The following is a 20000-nucleotide window of genomic DNA, read 5'->3' as shown; positions in this document are numbered from 1 at the left end:
TTATTCTTTGTAAGCCCAGTACTTATTCTATCGGTCTCTTTTGCCGAACCGCTAAGTGACGGGGACGTAAACACACTAGCATTGGTTGTCAAGCAATGCTAGGGGGACAAACACACACACATACACACACACATATATATATACAAATATACGACAGGCTTCTTTCAGTTTCCGTCTGCCAAATCCACTCACAAGGCATTGGTCGGCTCGGGGCTATAGCAGAAGACACTTGCCCAAGATGCCACGCAGTGGGACTGAACCCGGAACCATGTGGTTGGTTAGCAAGCTACGTAGGTAATCACGGACTATCACACATGCGTTGACAGCTTTCATAAGTCAAATACATGCATATCACAGTGATATGTTTATATGGTGTGGTTGAGTTGTAGGGGGCTGTGGGGTAAGATGTTTGCTTCGCAACCACATGGTTTGAGGTTCGGTCCCACATGCAGCAACTTGGGTAAGTCTCTTCTACAATAGCTTCAGGCTGACAGAAGCCTCGTAGGCGGACTTGGTAGACGGAAACTGAAAGAAGCCCATTGATACCTATATATATATATATAGGTATATATATCACATGATCACGTGACCGACCAGACTATCAGATGTTGCTACACATCGCTGGTCACAATGTGCTTCGCATTGTTTTAGCCTTCGAATGACGCCACCCCGCTGGCTAAGCGAGCAGGCCAACAGAAGAAAGAGTGAGAGAAAGTTGGGGCGAAAGAGTACAGCAGGGATCGCCCCTCCCCCGGCAGGAGCATCGGGGAGCTTTAGGTGTTTTCGCTCAATAAACACTCACAACGCCCGGTCTGGGAATCGAAACCGCGAGTCCGCTGCCCTAACTACTGGGCCATTGCGCCTCCACACACACACACACACACACACACATATATATATATATATATATTCATTTATTTGTTTTAGTCATTTGACTGCGGCCATGCTGGAGCAACGCCCTTCTTCGAACAAATCGAACCCAGGACTTATTCCTTGTAAGCCTGGCACTTATTCTATCGGTCTCTTTTTTGCCGATCCGCTAAGTTACGGGGACGTAAACGCACCCAACATCGGTTGTCAAGCGATGGTGGGAGACAAACACAGACACACAAAACTTTCTGTACACCCCTCGTATATATGTGCACACACGAATTTAGATATATACATATATATTTGTGTATGTACATATTTATGTGTATATCATGCATGATATACAAAAAAAAAAACGCATGTCTATATCAGTGTATATATGCTTGTGTATGTGTGTGTGTGTGTGTGTGTGTGTGTGTGTGTGTGTGTGTGTTTGTGTTTGTGTGTTTGTGTGTAAAGTTAATAAAAGAATGAAGCTATTGGTATTACATCTATTGTCCGGCAAGGATCGCCCCCAATAGATGTGTTGGATAAATCATTTTGGATGTAGAACTCAATATATTCTTTTACTATTTTACTTGTTTCAGTCATTTGACTGCGGCCATGCTGGAGCACCGCCTTTAATCGAGCAACTCGACCCCCGGGACTTATTCCTTGTAAGCCCAGTACTTATTCTATCGGTCTCTTTTGCCGAACCGCTAAGTTACGGGGACATAAACACATCAGCATCGGCTGTCAAGCGATGTTGGGGGGGACAAACACAGACATACAAACTCACACACACACACACACACATATACATATATACGACGGGCTTCTTTCAGTTTCCGTCTACCAAATCCACTCACAAGGCTTTGGTCGGCCCGAGGCTATAGTAGAAGACACTTGTCCAAGGTGCCACGCAATGGGACTGAACCTGGAACCATGTGGTTGGTAAGCAAGCTATTTACCACACAGCCACTCCTGCGCCTCAATGATAATATAATTTCATGTGATATTGGTTTCAAATTTGCCACAAGGGCAACAATTTTGGGGACGGGGTTAAATCGATTTCATCGATTCCAGAGTTTAACTGGTACTTATTTTATTGAAATGATGAAAAGCAAAATCGACCAAGGCGGAATTTGAACTCAGGACGTTAAGTCGGAAGAAATACCTTTAAGCATTTTTCAGGCGCGGTAACAATTCTGCTAGCTCGCTGCTTTAATTTCCATGTGATATTAAATGTAAGCCAATTCTGTCATCTCATCATCACACTGAAAACGATGCAACATGCTTGCACTAAGATTAATGCCTTTATAAATACAACAATGGGAGCGGCTCAAAGTGTTGTTGCGAGAAATTAATCATTTTGACATACTTGTAGAAAAGTGCAGAGTAAATTGATCAAAAAGAACTGACAATCTTGTATACTACTTGACAAACCGAAAGTAATGCCAGGTTTAGTAAGGCGAAATGAAGGATATATAATGTAAGATGGCTGTCTGAGCACAGAGGATGGTATTTGAATTAGCACAATGACATCACACAGGATCATTAGTTAAACGGGATGGGTATGTCAAGAGTAACATCAAAGGAATTCAGATGATGAGGGAAAAAAATGAGTAAGAAAACATGAAAGAGAAAGGTAGATAGAACAAATACAAGAAGCGGATCGTGAAAAATAGGAAGAGAGACTAAAATAGGAAGAGATGAAGACGTGTAATTAAAGAAACTGATTAATTTCTCATTAAACAGAATAAAACAGCAAATGAAATCCTAATCAAAATATCGTAATGCAGTATTAATATAGAACAGGATTATATCAAAAATAGTAAGTATTAAGAACAGAAAAAAATTAAATATTAATATTTTTAAAGGAACCAGTAAATGATAATAAATCTTTGAGCGAGTTATAAACAGTAGCTGCAACACATCGTGACGTATATTTGCCATTTAAATATGGCTAACCCCTGTCCTCCTGGGGCTACAAGCTACAGTAGCGTCGACCCTTAAGGGTTAGCCATATTCAAATGGCAAATATACGTCACAACCAGTAAATAGTTATACCGGAATGTGAAAAATTGGTAGTGGAAAACCATAAGATAGTCAGTAACAAGATAATATTCTTTTCTACTCTAGGCACAAGGCCTGAAATTTTGGGGGAGGGGGGGCTGGTCGATTCGATCGCCCCCTGTATGCAACTGGTATTTAATTTATCGACCCCGAAAGGATGAAAGGCAAAGTCGACCTTGGCGGAATTTGAACTCAGAACGTAAAGACAGACGAAATACTGCAAAGCATTTCGCCCGGCGCGCTAACGATTCTGCCAGCTCGCCGCCTGTAACAAGATAATATAGAAAAATTAAAACACAAGAGAGTAGTTAATACCATTCTTCTTTCTTAAGCACTCCGTCGGTTACGACGATGAGGGTTCCGGTTGATCCGAATCAACGGAACAGCCTGCTCATGAAATTAACGTGTAAGTGGCTGAGCACTCCACAGACACGTGCACCCTTAACGTAGTTCTCGGGGATATTCAGCGTGACACAGAGAGTGACAAGGCCGGCCCTTTGAAATACAGGTACAACAGAAACAGGAAGTAAGAGTGAGAGAAAGTTGTGGTGAAAGAGTACAGCAGGGATCACCACCATCCCCTGCCGGAGCCTCGTGGAGCTTTTAGGTGTTTTCGCTCAATAAACACTCACAACGCCCGGTCTGGGAATCGAAACCACGATCCTATGACCGCGAGTCCGCTGCCCTAACCACTGGGCCATTGCGCCCCCACACATACATACATACATACATACATACATATTTATACACATATCATATGTGAAGGGCGGTGTGTGAAATCCAGAAAGAGTCAGCAGAAGTTCGCCATTACCTTCTGCCGGAGCCGCGTGGAGCTTATGTGTTTCGCTCATAAACACACACATCGCCCGGTCTGAGATTTGAACCCGCAATCCCTCGACCGCGAGTCCGCTGCTCTAACCACTAGGCCATGTGCCTCCACAGATTGGTGGAGTGCCGTGTAGAAAGTCATACATTATTTGTTCAGGGGCTATATTCTCTGAGTTGAAGGTCAACGTTGCCTTTCACCTTTACAGGGTTGACAAATAAGGTACCCTTCAAGTAATAAGGATATGTTTCTATTGAATCGGCTGCATTATTTTTTTGAGAAGGTCCCATTCAAGATGGTCCCACTGAAAGTACCCCTTTCAGACAGCAAACTCTTATTGCAACCTTATCGATATTCTACTGAAGAATTTGAACTGATACACGTCAGACCGAGATGTGGAACTGCACAGAACAAAAATAGAGAAGACAAGGAAACGTTTATTCTTTGATTCCTCGTTGCTATGTGTTACGAATATCACTGTGAAATTAAGACACATGGAAGGCTTTTCAATAGCTTGTAATGAGATTCAAATTCACCTGATTCATTGTTACCTGACAATTCATCGGGATTCACGTCTATGCATACATACATATGTACACACACACACAGATGTATGTCATTCTCTTTTACTCTTTTACTTGTTTCAGTCATTTGACTGTGGCCATGCTGGAGCACCGGCTTTAGTCGAGCAAATCGACCCCAGGACTTATTCTTTGTAAGCCTAGTACTTATTCTATCGGTCTCTTTTTGCCGAACCGCTAAGTTACGGCGACGTAAACACACCAGCATCGGTTGTCAAGCGATGTTGGGGGGACAAACACAGACACACAAACATATTCACACACATACACATATATATATATATATACATATATATGATGGGATTCTTTCAGTTTCCATCTACCAAATCCTCTCACAAGGCTTTGGTCGAGCCGAGGCTTTAGTAGAAGACACTTGCCCAAGGTGCCACGCAGTGGGACTGAACCCGGAACCATGTGGTTGGTAAATAAGCTACTTACCACACAGCCACTCCTGCGTCCTTATTCAGTTTATTTCAAGATTTCTTGCCGATAAAGAAAGAACCGGTTTCTAACCTGTATGTGTGTATGCATGCATGCATGCATGTAACTGAAGGTATACGTGTATGTATGGACACATACATACACACACGTAGTAACAACGCACACTGTGTTAATACGTTAGGAATTTAGTGAAAAACAAAAACCCAGCTACCAATATGCAAATGAGTTTTGTCTAGACACCGCATACTAATTTACACTTTAATAAGTAGCTTTAAGTTACAATTATTTTAATGTCCAGAGAAGTGGGGTGGAGGTAAGCGGATCTTGATGATATAAGTAAAAATGAAACTGGCTGATGTCCATTCTAAGCAGCCGAAATGGCTCTTGTTGTGGTTAATTTCACAGCTAGACACACCGACATGTCGCTGAATATTTATTTATAGGTAGTCTAGTAATCATCTGTATCAGCATTATCAGGTTGCTTTTGGATTTACTTGTGTTGTACAACAGAAAATATGTGTGCATTCTCTACCGACTTCCTTATAATTTGTCGAATAAAAAGAAATGTTCTACTCTTGTGTATTTTATTATTCTTACACGTAAGAGATACCGTCCTTCTCAACCAAGCATTATTTTTGTCTGGTTATATCTGAATTTCTGATAATCATAAACGACGTGTATAAAATTAAATTAAACAACAATTAACTTCATTACGTGACTAATTAAAGGGGACACAGATTATGTTTCTGCTTGTGCAATTAGTCTCAGTTAATCTGTTTGGTTTACATTTTATAAGGTGAAGATGTTTTCATGCTAAGGAGGAAGGTGGTCACAGTTGCAACTCAATTTAAAACTATTTCTGCTAAACAATTTTCTATATCGGTGATTCATTGGGAAGTGTTTCTTATGGTGAAGTAATCTCTAGCAATATTATACTGAAGGTTTCAGAGAAAATGTAGTTGAAAAATATAATATCTTATCAACAAATGAATTATTTATGTTATAATAGCGACCGAAGAAAAGTAAACGTTTTATGACAAATTTATTTCATAAATAGAAATAATTTAACAAAAGTTTTTTTTTTCTTTCAAAACAGACTGAAGTAAAATCCTTTAATCAAATGGATGTTAAAACTATTGACATGTATTTCTTGATTATGGGGCTACTATTTCTAACTGCTGACGAAGGGGGATTAAATATTACAAGCAAAAATGTTATATCGAAGCAAACCATGGAAGAGCTTAAAATGCGAAACTTGGAATCAAATACTGAAGATATTTAGTGTGAGTAGTGTGATTGTAAGTATAGTGGGTGTAATTTGTTTGGTGAAGTAGCGCTATTTCGGATGGCAGCAGTAATTGACGGCTGGTTGAGAATATAGTCATGTAGGTCGTATTTCTTGCATGCTGGATGACCACTGCGAGAAGTGACAGAGTTTGGTATGAGGGAGAAAGTTACCAAACGTGTAGAGTTTAGTGTGCAGAAAGTATATTTCACTGGGTTGCCAACCGTTTAATGTAATCACCGTGAAAATGTAACCGAAAAGCTGAATACTATTTAAAACGGATTTGAAACACAAGTTTGAGATATTGATGGAAAGAAAAAAACGAAAGAAAAATTAATGATGTAAGCGACAGGAAGAAATAATAGATTCGTAATTTTCAGAAGGTAAAAACGGGAATGACTAACAACAAAAAAATGAAAAAAAAAGGCATCGGGGCGGGGGGCGATACCAACCCTGCGCGCACGCAAGGATAAAATAAAATTTAATTTAATAAACATATTTTTTCAGACGAATTCATATTTTAACAAAATTACATCAAGAGTTATTTCCCCTGCTTATTTTTTTTATGCATGTGTAACAAAGAAAAAACATTTTGATTCACCCGTCCACTATTTTTGAAGACAGTCAAACTAAAATTTAATGAGTTCGAACCACTGATCCAATGACTATTTCTGCCAAATTTGGTGAGAATCCGTTCAGCCGTTTTCCGGTAATTTTTAAAACACACAGACAAACAGACAAACACGAGTGATTAGAATATTCTGCTTTCGCTTACGTGCGCAGGGTAAAAGGAAAAGGAAAAACAGCCCTGATAGAAAAAAAAGGAATGAAGGAACGAAATATTGTTTTCGATATAGAAATACAATTGTAATTTTCAGCCAATTAAATGGGAAATTAATTTGAGTTACGAATTGGCGAGAGTGACAGTTGCTTTCTGACTATGCACTGTGACAAAAGCCCAGAATACCTGAGGGAACAGAAGTTTACTTTATGTAGAGATATACATACATAGCATATGTCAGTAGAATTTTCATCTACCAAATTCAATTCACACGGTATTGGTAAACCTCAGGCTATGGCACAAAACTTATTGAAACTTATGTACCACGGGATCGAACACAGAACAACACAATTAGTTCTGTATTCGATATTTGCACCCAATGAAACAGTAAAAACAATAACTAACTGTTAAATATATAAGCTGGGCAGATACCAAGTTAATGAAAAGTACCATTAATGTTTACTGGTTCGTTACTCGTCTCTTTGCTGACGGTGAGATGGTAAAATTTTTAACTAATTTTTCTTTTTGGTTAATTTAAAATGCTATATTTAATATAAAGGTATACATTCTGTTTAAATACAAAAGCTCTTTGAAAGAATTAGAAAGTTCTTAGCTTTCTATTTTCATTTCCAGAAAAACAAATTTTATATTAGATGCCATATAATTGGATAGATTATTGAAATTTACGTTGTCAATTCCGCAAAGGTTTAATATATTGTATTTACATATTTTTGACTGAAAACATGTATGTTAAAGATATTTCATATTCTGCAAATTCAATATATACATTCTACAATATTTACATTTATTTACATGACTTCTCTATAAGCATCATTCTTAGTCAGATTTCTATTTTAATCATTTTATGTGTCTTTCTGGCTGATTTGAAAGAAATGTGGATGCTATTTCTAATATGTTATTTGTCCATATAAAATCTTTCACATGAGTAACTATGTGTATGTGTGTGTTAGTAATATTCGGAGCTGACGATGTTAAGGGGAAATTTTTATAATAATTGTAGAAATATCATTATTTCTAATTCTCTCTAAAGGAGACTACGGCAGCAGTACTGGGTATTAATAGTTATCGCCAAGTTAACATGGCAGTCCAGAAAAATAGGACGAATGCTGCCGTTGATTAGCTCTAAGAGGCCATCGTCTCTAGCTAGCTGTGTGACACACAAACCTGTGTCCATTATAACCTTCGAACAGGGGAGGTCAGCAGCTTCCCCTTGCTGGTCTGGCATCCAGAGACTAGTTTCCAGGTGTCCTCGCCTCTTATCAATGTGGAGTAGCCGAATCCAACAGGCGTCGCTGCTGACCGACTGTTCGAAGGATTATTTACCTAAATTCAGTGGAGCTAATCAACGGCAGCATTCGTTCTATTTTTCTGGACTGCCATGTTAGCTTGGCGATAACTATTAGTATTTATATTAATTGTCCTGATATTAATGCAACGCTTCAGTAAAATATCTTTGCCAAAACTTCTTATGGACAAAAAGTGCTAAATTGTTAAGTCTCGTTGAATTATATTTTATTCATGGTACGGAATGTTTTCGTAATTTTTGTTTCTCAAATTTCATATTTGTATATCTACAAATATTTAAGTAAAGATAAATATCTTATTTACTTTACAAACGATAAGAATTGACTTTTGAATTTACAGACGGTTCTTGTAAAATAGCTTACCTATCCACCTCAAAAGTAAGTGGTTTCAAGAGACACTAGAAACTGTGTTCAATAAATCAAACTACATTTACAACTTAAGTAACTTTTTTCCTACTGGTTGAAAGCTGTAGTAAATCTGTTGTTATTTTTATTATCGTTCTCTTCCTTCTCCCTATCTCCCTAACTTCATCTTTTGCCTTTCATCACATAATCTATTTTTGTATATGAGAATGAAATATTCATGGGCATGTTTGTTTTTTTTTGTTTTTTTTTTTCGGTAGCGTGCAAACAAAAAATAAACTTTGACCAAAAACAAACACAAACCTTATTTTTCCTTACGCTGCGCACATGAATTCAATAAATAAATTGAATAAACTCACTATTTTTATTTCGTTTCTCCAAATAAATTACTTGAAAATCATTCTGATCTGAAGATAGCATGTGACGGACGGAGAGACGAACGGACGGACTGAGAATCGTATATTTTATGCAACATATTTATGCTTCTTTCAAATCGCATTTTATTTCATTCTTCTTATATTACAACTGGAAGACAATGTTAAACTATTATTGGATGTATCTAATTCAATTCTTACTGTTTGTAAAACTGTGATTTTAAACGATAACAGTGAAGCAGAGGCGTTTTCATAAATACTCACTGTGGGACCCTGTCTCTCACTATAAATATCTCTGCATTTCTTTCTCTATCGTCAAAATATCTCTCTGGAATGGCACACTCTCAAAGGGCACAATTATGGAATACTTCATATTTGCATAAGTGGGAGTTATGTAAATATGAACTGTATCATATATTTACATCCGCTTGGGAGTATCATTTATTTAAAACTCTCATTAAGTCATTAATAAAACTCATTAAAATAGAAATCGATTAGACATTTTCTCTCTGAGATTGTATAATTATCTTCTTGAAGATTCGATAGCGTGTAAAGGATATGTAATATAGAACTTAATTGTAAGCAGCGACTACATTTACATTTGAAAGAAACCAATTGCAAACAGTTTTAATTGTAAGACAGTTCCTTAAGAGAGAGAAAGGGAGAAGAAGAAGAAGCAGAAATCTTGTGATAATATAATTCTACTCAAGCAAGCAATTCTATAGAAGTGAATAATATTGTTGTTTTCTTTCCTCTTTCACATTTGTTTACATTTAATGTCTAAGAGTTCTGAAAATTGCCGCCAACCTCATTCAGAGCTTATCGAGAAATAGTAAACGTCTTGCCATTTCTCTGGTCGTTTCTTTGCTTTTGAGAAACAGATCAATATTTAAACAAGATCCAAGAATTTTGATAGTAAACAAGGAATTTATTGTGTCAATCCTTGATAAAGTGCTTAATTCTATTTATCTAATTTAAATCTTCTTGTTAATCTTTTCGTACATTTTTTTCTATTTCTGTTTCTTTTTTTTTCTTTTTCCAGTTCGATTTGAGAATGAAGAAGCTGAACTTGCAAAGTTTGTAGACTTCCTTAAAACCTCATATCCAGACGAGTTCAAATCTTTTAAAGGTAAAAGTTTTGAATCAGTATTTTCAAAGCTCAGAGAAAGTATGGCTCTGCATAAAGTATTTCCAAATCCAGAGGATTCCACAAAAGTGTCAACAACAACTGGGAACTGCACATGTGACACGACCGCCACCACGCAGCGTCACACGGAACGGCGCCATTTACATAACTCAAATGATCACGTGACGCTTATCAGTGCCTTTAAGAATGATGGGACTGCAAACAACCTAGCAGTTTCAAGAACTACAACGCCCTCTACGGGCAAAAAGCAAAACCTCACACATCAAAAATACAAAGTTAATAACAACAATAACAAAAACACAAATAAACACAGTAAAACAAACACTAACAGTAAAGACATTAGCAATAGTAGTAGTAGTAGTAGTCATATTTATACAAGTAGTAACAGTCATAAAAACAGTAGTAGTAGTCATAATAATATTAATAACGATAGTAGCGAAAGCAATAGTAGTATTAGTCTTATTAGTAATGATATCAGTGATATTGTTACTACGATTAGTAGTACTAGTAATAGTAGTAGTGGTAGTACGACTGATAGTAACAGTGGTATTTCTATTAACAGTAGCAATACTACTATTATTATTGAAAATAGTAGCAGTAGTAGTACTAATAGTAGTATTACTAGTGTTAATAGTAGTGATATTAGTAGTAGTGATAGTGATGATAATAATAATTATGATGATGATAATTTTAATTATAATATTAATAATAACATTATTAGCATAACAAAGCCTTCTATGATTACTAGGGAAGCAATGAAAAGTCCACGGGACATTACAATGAAAGAAGCACAAAGACAGAAAACAGTGGAACGCAAATACAGCGACACCAGATACTATGCGAAAGGAGCAGACAACAGAACAGTAACTAAGGATTTACCCCAAAACACTAGGATCAAACCGGGTTCACCGCACATCAGTGGATACGATGATTCTAAGAAAGCGCGATTACAAACAGAAGAAAATAAACTGCATTCTGGGAATGTGTCGGAACCTCCTTTGTTTGTGTTACATATAAACAACATCAAGGAAAGTTTTTATCTGTTCGGCCATTACGTTGGCAAGGAGAATGACAGTCGGGATTACAGGAAAGAAGCTCAGTACTACGAAGATGAGTATGAACGGGTACACCACATCTCCCAGGGAATACATATAGGGAGCATTGTCATACTCTTTATTATGGTGCTTGAGGTAAGAGATATATGTTCTGTTCTATCTATTTTATTTTTCATATTAATCAGTATTAATCCCATGTAATCTGGATTTAAGTTCTCAGCTGTGTAATAATTGTATATCGTAAAGGATAATGCCATCCAGAAAATAATAAAAGCAATCAAGAAAACAAACTAATTAATTTTACGCTGCAACCAAGAAGTAGAAGTCAACGCTCTGAAGAAGCATGGTCATTCGTCTAGAAACAAGAAGAGAAAAGGAGAAAGGAGCTGAAAATGCGAAACCTGTTGGAGAAGTTTACAGCGTAAAACTAATTATTACATTGTGTGTTTTTAATTCTTTATGCTACTTGTGTCTGATTTCGAAATATGCTTGGTAGTTCTGTTATTACAAACATCACTGATTAGCAAGCAGTAAGTAACAAATATGACTGGGTAAAGAGGTAAAAAAAAACTTTGGTAAGTGAAATCGACGAGTAATTTTGATCCCTGCTATCATTTCATTTCATTTACGATTGTCACTATTGTTATTATTGTTATGACCATTGCTCTACGGAAATGCAAGAGGAAATTCACAATATCTTATTTGATCGTTTTTTTTACTAAACAGTACAAACCTTGTTGGCTACCTGTATAACGGATCATTATCCGTAGTCTCGCGAGTAGGCCCGAGAAACAGATCGATGTGTAATTTCGAAAGACAGGGATTTTGCAGGCTCTCATTTCCTCTTCCCATTAAGATATTAGGATTGCTTGCATTATCATTTGTTTCAGATGTGGGTTTTGTGGTGTATATATATATATATGTTTGTGTGTGAATCTATCTATCTATCTGTCTGTTTGTCCATGTCTCTGTCTGTCTCCCTCTCTCTCTCTCTCTCTCATATATATATATATATGTGTGATCTCTTAAGCACCACCAGCTCAAATATTGTCTCCTCTGTCTTCCCTCCTTGGGATCTTTCCTTCTCCTTGTTTCCGACGAAGAGCTCCGCTCGAAACGTTAAACCCTCCTTCCCTTCTTTCCTGAGCGTCAATAATACTTTAATTGTTCCACGTCCTGCGTTGCTGTGTTTTTTCTCTTTTTTCTGTGTTTCTTGTTGGATTAACTATATATATATATATATATATATATATATATATAATATATATATATATATATATATATATATATATATATATATATTATATATATATATATGTTTGTGTGTGAATCTATCTATCTATCTGTCTGTTTATTAATGTCTCTGTCTGTCTCCCTCTCTCTCTCTCTCTCTCTCTCTCTCTCTCTCTCTCTCATATATATATATATATATATATATATAATATATATATATATAATATATATATATATATATACAAACACGCATAAATGTTTTTTAGTTTCAGCCAAGGCAATGCGTCATACAAACTATATTATTCTAATATATGTATATATAAGCATACATACATACATACATACATATGTTTATATATTTATGTATACATACACATATATATATATATACTGAGTGGGAGTCTGTCACTCAGTTTCTTTCGTCAGTTCTCATTTCTCTTCATTTGTGTTGTTGCACTTTTAAAACTACTGAGCACACACATACCATATCTCCGAAATATCTGCTACTTCCTGTCTCGCGGGAGAAAACAGTTAAAATAATTGATACAAATTGACAAGGACATTCCAGTTGATAGAATGCTAAGCTAACGATTTACAATTAGATGGTATTTTTCCTCAAATAGACGTAAATATCTATCATAGTTCATTTGCTCTTCCATCATAATTCTAAGTCGTTTTATAACGACACGAATCCTCGAATTATTCAGAATTATATCTGATTCTGCGTATAGGAATACGTGCTAAATAAGTAAAAAGGGATGGATGCTAAATAATCTACCAAAAGTATTTCGTGTTGTTTATTAGAAACTAATTTCCATTACATCTCATTTGCTCTTCCTGTATACTTTTGGGTTTTGGTACACTATTAAGGAATTTATTTCCATTCTATTTCATCTTTCAAGAATATGTCTCAATAGTTGAGAAAAATTTAAATAATTCGGTTTTGGAGAAAAGAAAAAAGACAGCTTTGTATTAGAAAAATATGAGAATGAAAAATGAGATTTTGCTTTTAAGTGTTTGTCAGAAGAGGAAGGGTATGACCCAATCTAGGGCCTCTTGTGCCTGGTGGGAGATAGGAAAGAAATTATCCGCAGACCGGTGATAAAATTTGAATGGTTACAATACATAGAAAAGAATCTTCTAGAGGCACTATAGAGACACTTTAACTCTCTAGATCAGGAGGGGGTCTTGCTGAGGAGTTTCCACCAAATCTTATAAAGCCTCACCAATTCGTGGCCACGATAGAAGATACCCCTTGGAAAATATATCTCTGTCAATATACAGTTCCATTTATCCTGTTTATAATCAATCGGTTTGTGTTCATATCTTTTTCCGTGTGGTTTGAGATTAGTAAAAAGTTGGTCATAAGTTAATATATTTATACATCGATACACACAGACACACTCAACCATTATAATGTTAATGACCGTTTATATTGAGTAGCCTTTTGCAAGCGGTGTCCGTAGACAGACCTCCATAGGGATCCGTAGACATCCATAGGTATAGGCTGTTCGGCAACTTCTCACTTACTGAACGGATGGCTGAAATATCACGAGTAGGTGCCGGCTTTGTAGGTCCCAGAACTCGGAAAAAAAAAATGTTTATTTCGAATATATTTGAACTCAGTACGCAAAGCGTCGTAACTAAATATTGTTATCTTATCCGGTTAATAAATACGATCACAATTTAAAAAAATAAAAATAAATGTTCCTTCTCGAGCCATGCCAGACTCATAAGGGCCGGTTTCAGTGGCTTAGAAATTCCCCACCTGGACGGGACGCCAGTCTGTCGCAGGATTACTCATTCTTGCCAGCTGAGTGGACTGGAACAACGTGAAAATGAAGTGTTTTGCTCAAGAACACAACGCATCGCCCGGTCCAGGAATCGAAACCACAACCTTACGATCATGCGTTCAACACCCTCCACACGATCACAATTGATCAGACAAAAATATCTGAAGCTATCTTCTCCATTGTTTCATGTTAGTATGATTGTCATTTTTCTTTCTCTCGTTATTAGATGAGAGATTGCTTTTAAGTTAACATTCATTTTTATTCATTTCTAAACTGTTTAGTTAACCTTGCAGGAACCTTTGGTTATCTCCACCCGGCTTCAACCCCACCCGGCTTCAACCCCACCCGGCTTCAACCTTACCGCTTTCTAATTCCTTTACTTATTTCAGTCACCTGACTGCGGCCATGCTGGTACACTGCCTTTAGTCGAACAAATCGACCCCAGGACTTATTCTTTGTAAGCCTAATGCTTATTCTATCGGTATATTTTGCCGAACTGCTAAGTTACTAGGACGTAAATACACCAACATCGGTTGTCAAACGATGGCGGTGGGGACAAACACAGACACAAACATATACATATATATATGTGTGTACGACGGGCTTCTTTCAGTTTCCGGCTACCAAATCCACTCACAAGGCTTTGACTGGCCCGAGGCTATAGTAGAAGAGACTTACCTAAAGTACCACGCGGTGGGACTGAACCTGGAGCCAGGTAGTCGGGAAGCAATCGTATTACCACACGGTCACGCCTGCGCCTATGGTTACTAAACTTCCACCTCCTCAACTCGCTATTAAACATTTTATCCAGTCTTACTTTCAATAAGTGCTCAAACATGGTTGAGTTATTTACTGGTGTATAAAGGAATATTTGCCCATATTTTACAGAAAGAAGTGTATTTTGGTATTCATTTCTAAAATTTCACCCATATATTGGTTTTGTTTGATCTAATTAGTCACTAGGAGAGCAAATCTTCCATCCACGACTGGTGGAACTAGAAGATGGTTCATGTGAATTTTTTTGTAGAAAAAAATACCAGATTGGAGAGAGTTGTTTTCAGCGACCTGTAGACCTGCAGAAAATAAATATTGGATGAAGCATTTAATACGGATGCATAAGAGGTTGCATATTAAAGAGGTGACGAGGGAAAGAGAATGAATGTGTCGAATTGATGTCGGTGCAATAGGTGTGAATAGAACTAGTTCAGAGACAACGGTAAGAAAGAGAGGGTGAGAAAGAGAGGGGATATAAAACCAGTACGAAAGAGATAGATAAGTGGAATAGATAATGAATGAGAGAAAGAGAGAGAGTGAGTGAGTGAGCGTAAGAGTGGGGAAAGAAAAAAGCTTGGTATGTAGACTGCAGTTCAATGTAAAAGTAACATTGTCTGACACACGTAAACTGTATTTTACAAAGTTGCTGTAAATCTGCTTGGGCTGTGTTACAGTAGAGTAGCGGTACATATTTAAGCTGTACTTTACTGTTATAGTACTTTATAGTGACAGTACTACAATGTAACAACCCTATCTGAAATCTATAAGCTGTACTTCAATGTAACAGCAGCAGTACAAGCTGATGTATGTGATAGACGTACAAGCAAGACAAATTTAGCCATTTCTCTGTAGATTGAAAAAAATGAAAACTTTAATCGATTTTCGGAACTTGTTGCATTCTCATCAGAGGCGTTTACATCACACGACCAATCCCAGGGAAATAAGGAACCAATCTGAACTGGAGCTTTTAATTTGTATTGCATAAATTCTAAGTAACCAGTCTGTGTATATACTATATGCTACATTTCAACGCAACAGTTGTACCGTTTGACCAAATTAAGCTTGCTTCGATGTCAGCTGTACTTTAATGGCATATGCAAAATGTACTTTGATGTGACAGCAGTACTAACATGTGTAAGTACTTCGATGTTGCATATGTACTTCAATGTTGTATCTGTGCCATCTGATACATAAGTACATTTCAATGCAAGGACAATACTCTCTGTCATATGTAAGCTGTACTCTAATGTACCATTAGTGACTGACCTATTTTAGGCAGTTGGCTCTTTGTTTGTAACAGCAGTACTTTCTGACAAAATGTAAGTTGTACATTATTGTAGATCTTATATTTTATCTTTAATAGATATTTTATCTTTAATATTTTATCTTTAACTAGCAGTATCGCCCGGCGTTGCTCGGGCTTGTAAGGGAAATAACTATATAAGCATTTTTAGAGAGTTATAGTCAAAAAATAGCAAAAGAATGCATTACAAATGGAAAAAAAATGATGGTAATTTTTTTTTAAATCGTTAACTCATCGTAGACATTTTTAGAGAGTTACTTCCCTTATATAATAGCGAAAAAAATGCATTAAAATGGAAAAAAATGATGGTAAATTTTTTTTTAAATCGTAGACTCATCGTAGACTCATCGTAGACGCGCGCTAATACCCAGAAGGGCTCGATATGAATCACGACTATAAGATACCCGGTTTTGGCTAAACTGCACCGCAAAATGTGGGAGTAGTTAGGAATCTAAATCGTAGGAGACAGACACACAACTTGACTTTTATATATAAAGATATTTTATCTTTAATAGAATGTCATCTATGTAGTCAAACCAGAATTATTTGTGAAAGCAGTTTTAGCACCATCATACGTGCGATTCACCAAGCTTAACCAGAGTCGACTTGGGGTTAAGCATTGATAACAACGATAATAACAGCAAAGGCGACAACAGCGATGAAGGGTGTCATATGTAGTGCCTTTAGGTATATTGTTGCGTAGTGTTAATATGGTACAGTATTCTTTGTAGTGGTCGGCCAATGAGGGTAATGATCTTGACTGACATTCTGCCTGATAGTCAAAACAAATTAAGAAGAAAAATGTAACTGATGCATTTTTCATAAATATAGATTGTATATTTTTCTATTTATTACCAATGGCAATTTCTTCTTGGCATTTAATCTGCAGTGGAGAGAGAGTGGGGGAGAAGTGAGGGAGGGAGAGAGACAGACGGAAAGAGAGAAATATTGAAGTTCTTTTAGAGTCACGCTACCGTTTATCTTCTACTTGTTTCAGTCATTTGACTGTGGCCATGCTGGAGCACCGCCTTGAAGGGTTTTAGTCGAACAAATCGACTCTAGTACTTTATCGATATGTTTTGCTGAACCGCTAGGTTACGGGGGTGTAAACACACCAACACCAAATGTCAAGCGATAGTAGGGGACAAACACATACACACACACACATATACACATACATACATACATACATACATATGCATATATATACATGCATTTACCGATGGAGTGGCCATGTGATCATTTCACCTGTTAGAAATAGCAGCTAAATTTCGTTCAAATCATGCCCAACCGTCTAAAATAATATAAAATCACGTTATATAATGTTAATGCGGTTCTAGTTAAAAGAATGATAATAAGAAATATTTATACTCAAGCGTTCCTACCGTAACCATCCTGTCTTTTTTTTTATATATATTAGAGACGACATAGTCTAATTTGTTCGTTCGTTTTTCTAAGGTTTACTTGTGCGTAATCTCTCTTTCTCTTTTACTCTTTTACTTGTTTCAGTCATTTGACTGCTGCCATGCTGGAGCACCGCCTTTAGTCGAGCAAATCGACCCCGGGACTTATTCTTTGTAAGCCCAGTACTTATTCTGTCGGTCTCTTTTGCCGAACCGCTAAGTGACGGGGACGTAAACACACCAGCATCGGTTGTCAAGCAATGCTAGGGGGACAAACACAGACACACAAACACACACACATACATACATATATATATATACATATATATATATATACATATATACGACAGGCTTCTTTCAGTTTCCGTCTACCAAATCCACTCACAAGGCATTGGTCGGCCCGGGGCTATAGCAGAAGACACTTGCCCAAGGTACCACACAGTGGGACTGAACCCGGAACCATGTGGTTGGTAAGCAAGCTACTTACCACACAGCCACTATTGATTTTTTTTCCCACAAGTCCAGCGACCCCTTAAGTATTCTGGCCGTAGTGGAAATATTTCCTTGTGTTTGTTGTTTATAGGTTTGAAGGGTGTCTGTTTATTATCCTCTCTACAGGGGTGACAACAGAAAATACAAGAATCGAGTTCCTTGGACATATCCAAACCTTTGGCTCTTTTGGTGTGAGTCCTGTGGGTTTTCTTTTAGTGATACACGTGGCTATATGCCATGTGATTCAGGACTCGTGCAACCATATGTCCTATGAGTCGGGCAGCTATATATGTCCTGAAATATCTCTCCAACGTCTGAAAATTTCTGTTGATATCACTCAAGTTTTTTGGTGTATAACAGAAATAACGGAGTACAACTTTACTTAATTAACACCACACTTGAATCGAAATGAGAAACGCATTGCTGAACGTCTCTTAAACTCAACAATACAAAAAACAAGAAAAAGTAACCCAAAAGAAAAAAAATGCAATAAAATATCTATACATATCTATATATATTTTTGATATATTTGCTGCAAAATATGTTGATCTCAAATCTCAAATTACCATAATTACAGTTCCATACGAGTTTTGTTAATGTTCAATGTTCTGGATTTTTTTTGTTTTTTTTTTGCTGTGAGCGATATGTGTAAGAGGAAGCTGTACGTTCTCCATACTTTACGTTGAGTTCTTTGAAGTGTAGAGTTAGTTGTCTTCAGTGCGTTTGGCTTTAGGGAGGGAAACCAATTTCCGTATAAACTCTTAGGATCAGGTTTCATATTGCTGCGCCAATTTTCGTTTAATCTCATATTTATACGCACACATCTATATCTGTGCGTGTGTATACTTGTATGTGTGCGAATGAGTATATTAAACATAATATGTATGTATACATATATATATATATATAGAGAGAGAGATATAGGTAGATAGATAGATAGATAGATAGATAGATAGATAGATAGATAGATAGATAGATAGATAGATAGAAAAGTAATATGCACAAATGGCAAAAACACACACAAGACAAGGTTAAACAACAAATAAGCGTAAATTACCCCTCATCAGCTGTCTCGCTAAGAATACGTAGTTTCGACACACTTTGGCAACAGCTGCCAGTCACTTCCTCACTGCACAGCGCTTCTCGTCACAAGCGATGGCTGTAGGCGAAAATAAGACGATAATTGTCAGAAGGTTGCTTGCGTAAGACTCTTCATAACCGGATCCTTAGGTAAGAACAACAACAGAAAAAAAACAAACAAAAAAAAACATGAATAAGAACACCAAGTCATGGAACAGAGTTGTTATGGATTGAATCATCAATTTTAAGCAAATTACGCTTTGACCTTTTACTTGCTTCAGTCATTGGACTGCAGCCATGCTGAGGCACCACCTTGAAGGCTCTAAGTTGAACAAATCAAGCTCAGTAATTATTTGATCGATCGTTCTTTTACCGAACCGCGAAGTTAAGGAGATGTAAACAACACAATACCGTCTGTGTGGAAGTGGTAGGGGACAGATACAAACGCAAGGAGCCGTACCTCAGCATCAAGGCAGTGCTCCAGCATAGCCTCGGTCCATTGACTGAAACAAGTACACGATAAAAGGTAAAAGATGTGTGCGTGTGTCTGTGAGTGCGTGTGTGTGCATGTGTGTGCTTGCATGTGCATATGTACAGACTGACTGACAGATAGATAGTTAGATACATAGACAGACAGACAGACAGATAGATCCATAGACATACAGGTAGATAGATAAACAGACAGACAGACAGACAGATAGATAGATAGATAGATAGATAGATAGATAGATAGATAATAGATAGATAGATAGATAGATAGATAGATAGAAAAGTAATATGCACAAATGGCAAAAACACACACAAGACAAGGTTAAACAA

At 37.0% G+C, this 20000-nt stretch overlaps 1 protein-coding gene across 1 annotated transcript in view; it reads left to right on the top strand.

The window, feature by feature from the left end:
- The window catches only part of LOC115224495, a 164295-nt gene that overhangs the window by 15611 nt on the left and 128684 nt on the right, over nt 1-20000 (top strand). Inside the window, exon 2 of the mRNA XM_029795405.2 lies at nt 9944-11238. Within this exon, the coding sequence (XP_029651265.2) occupies nt 9944-11238 (1295 nt within the window). The remainder of the gene's footprint in view (nt 1-9943; nt 11239-20000) is intronic.

Source organism: Octopus sinensis, linkage group LG25, assembly GCF_006345805.1.
Source record: "Octopus sinensis linkage group LG25, ASM634580v1, whole genome shotgun sequence".
In the NCBI taxonomy this organism is placed as follows: Eukaryota; Metazoa; Mollusca; class Cephalopoda; order Octopoda; family Octopodidae; genus Octopus; species Octopus sinensis.
The sequence above is the reverse complement of the archived record's forward strand: the minus strand, read 5'-3'. Positions and strand labels throughout refer to the sequence as shown.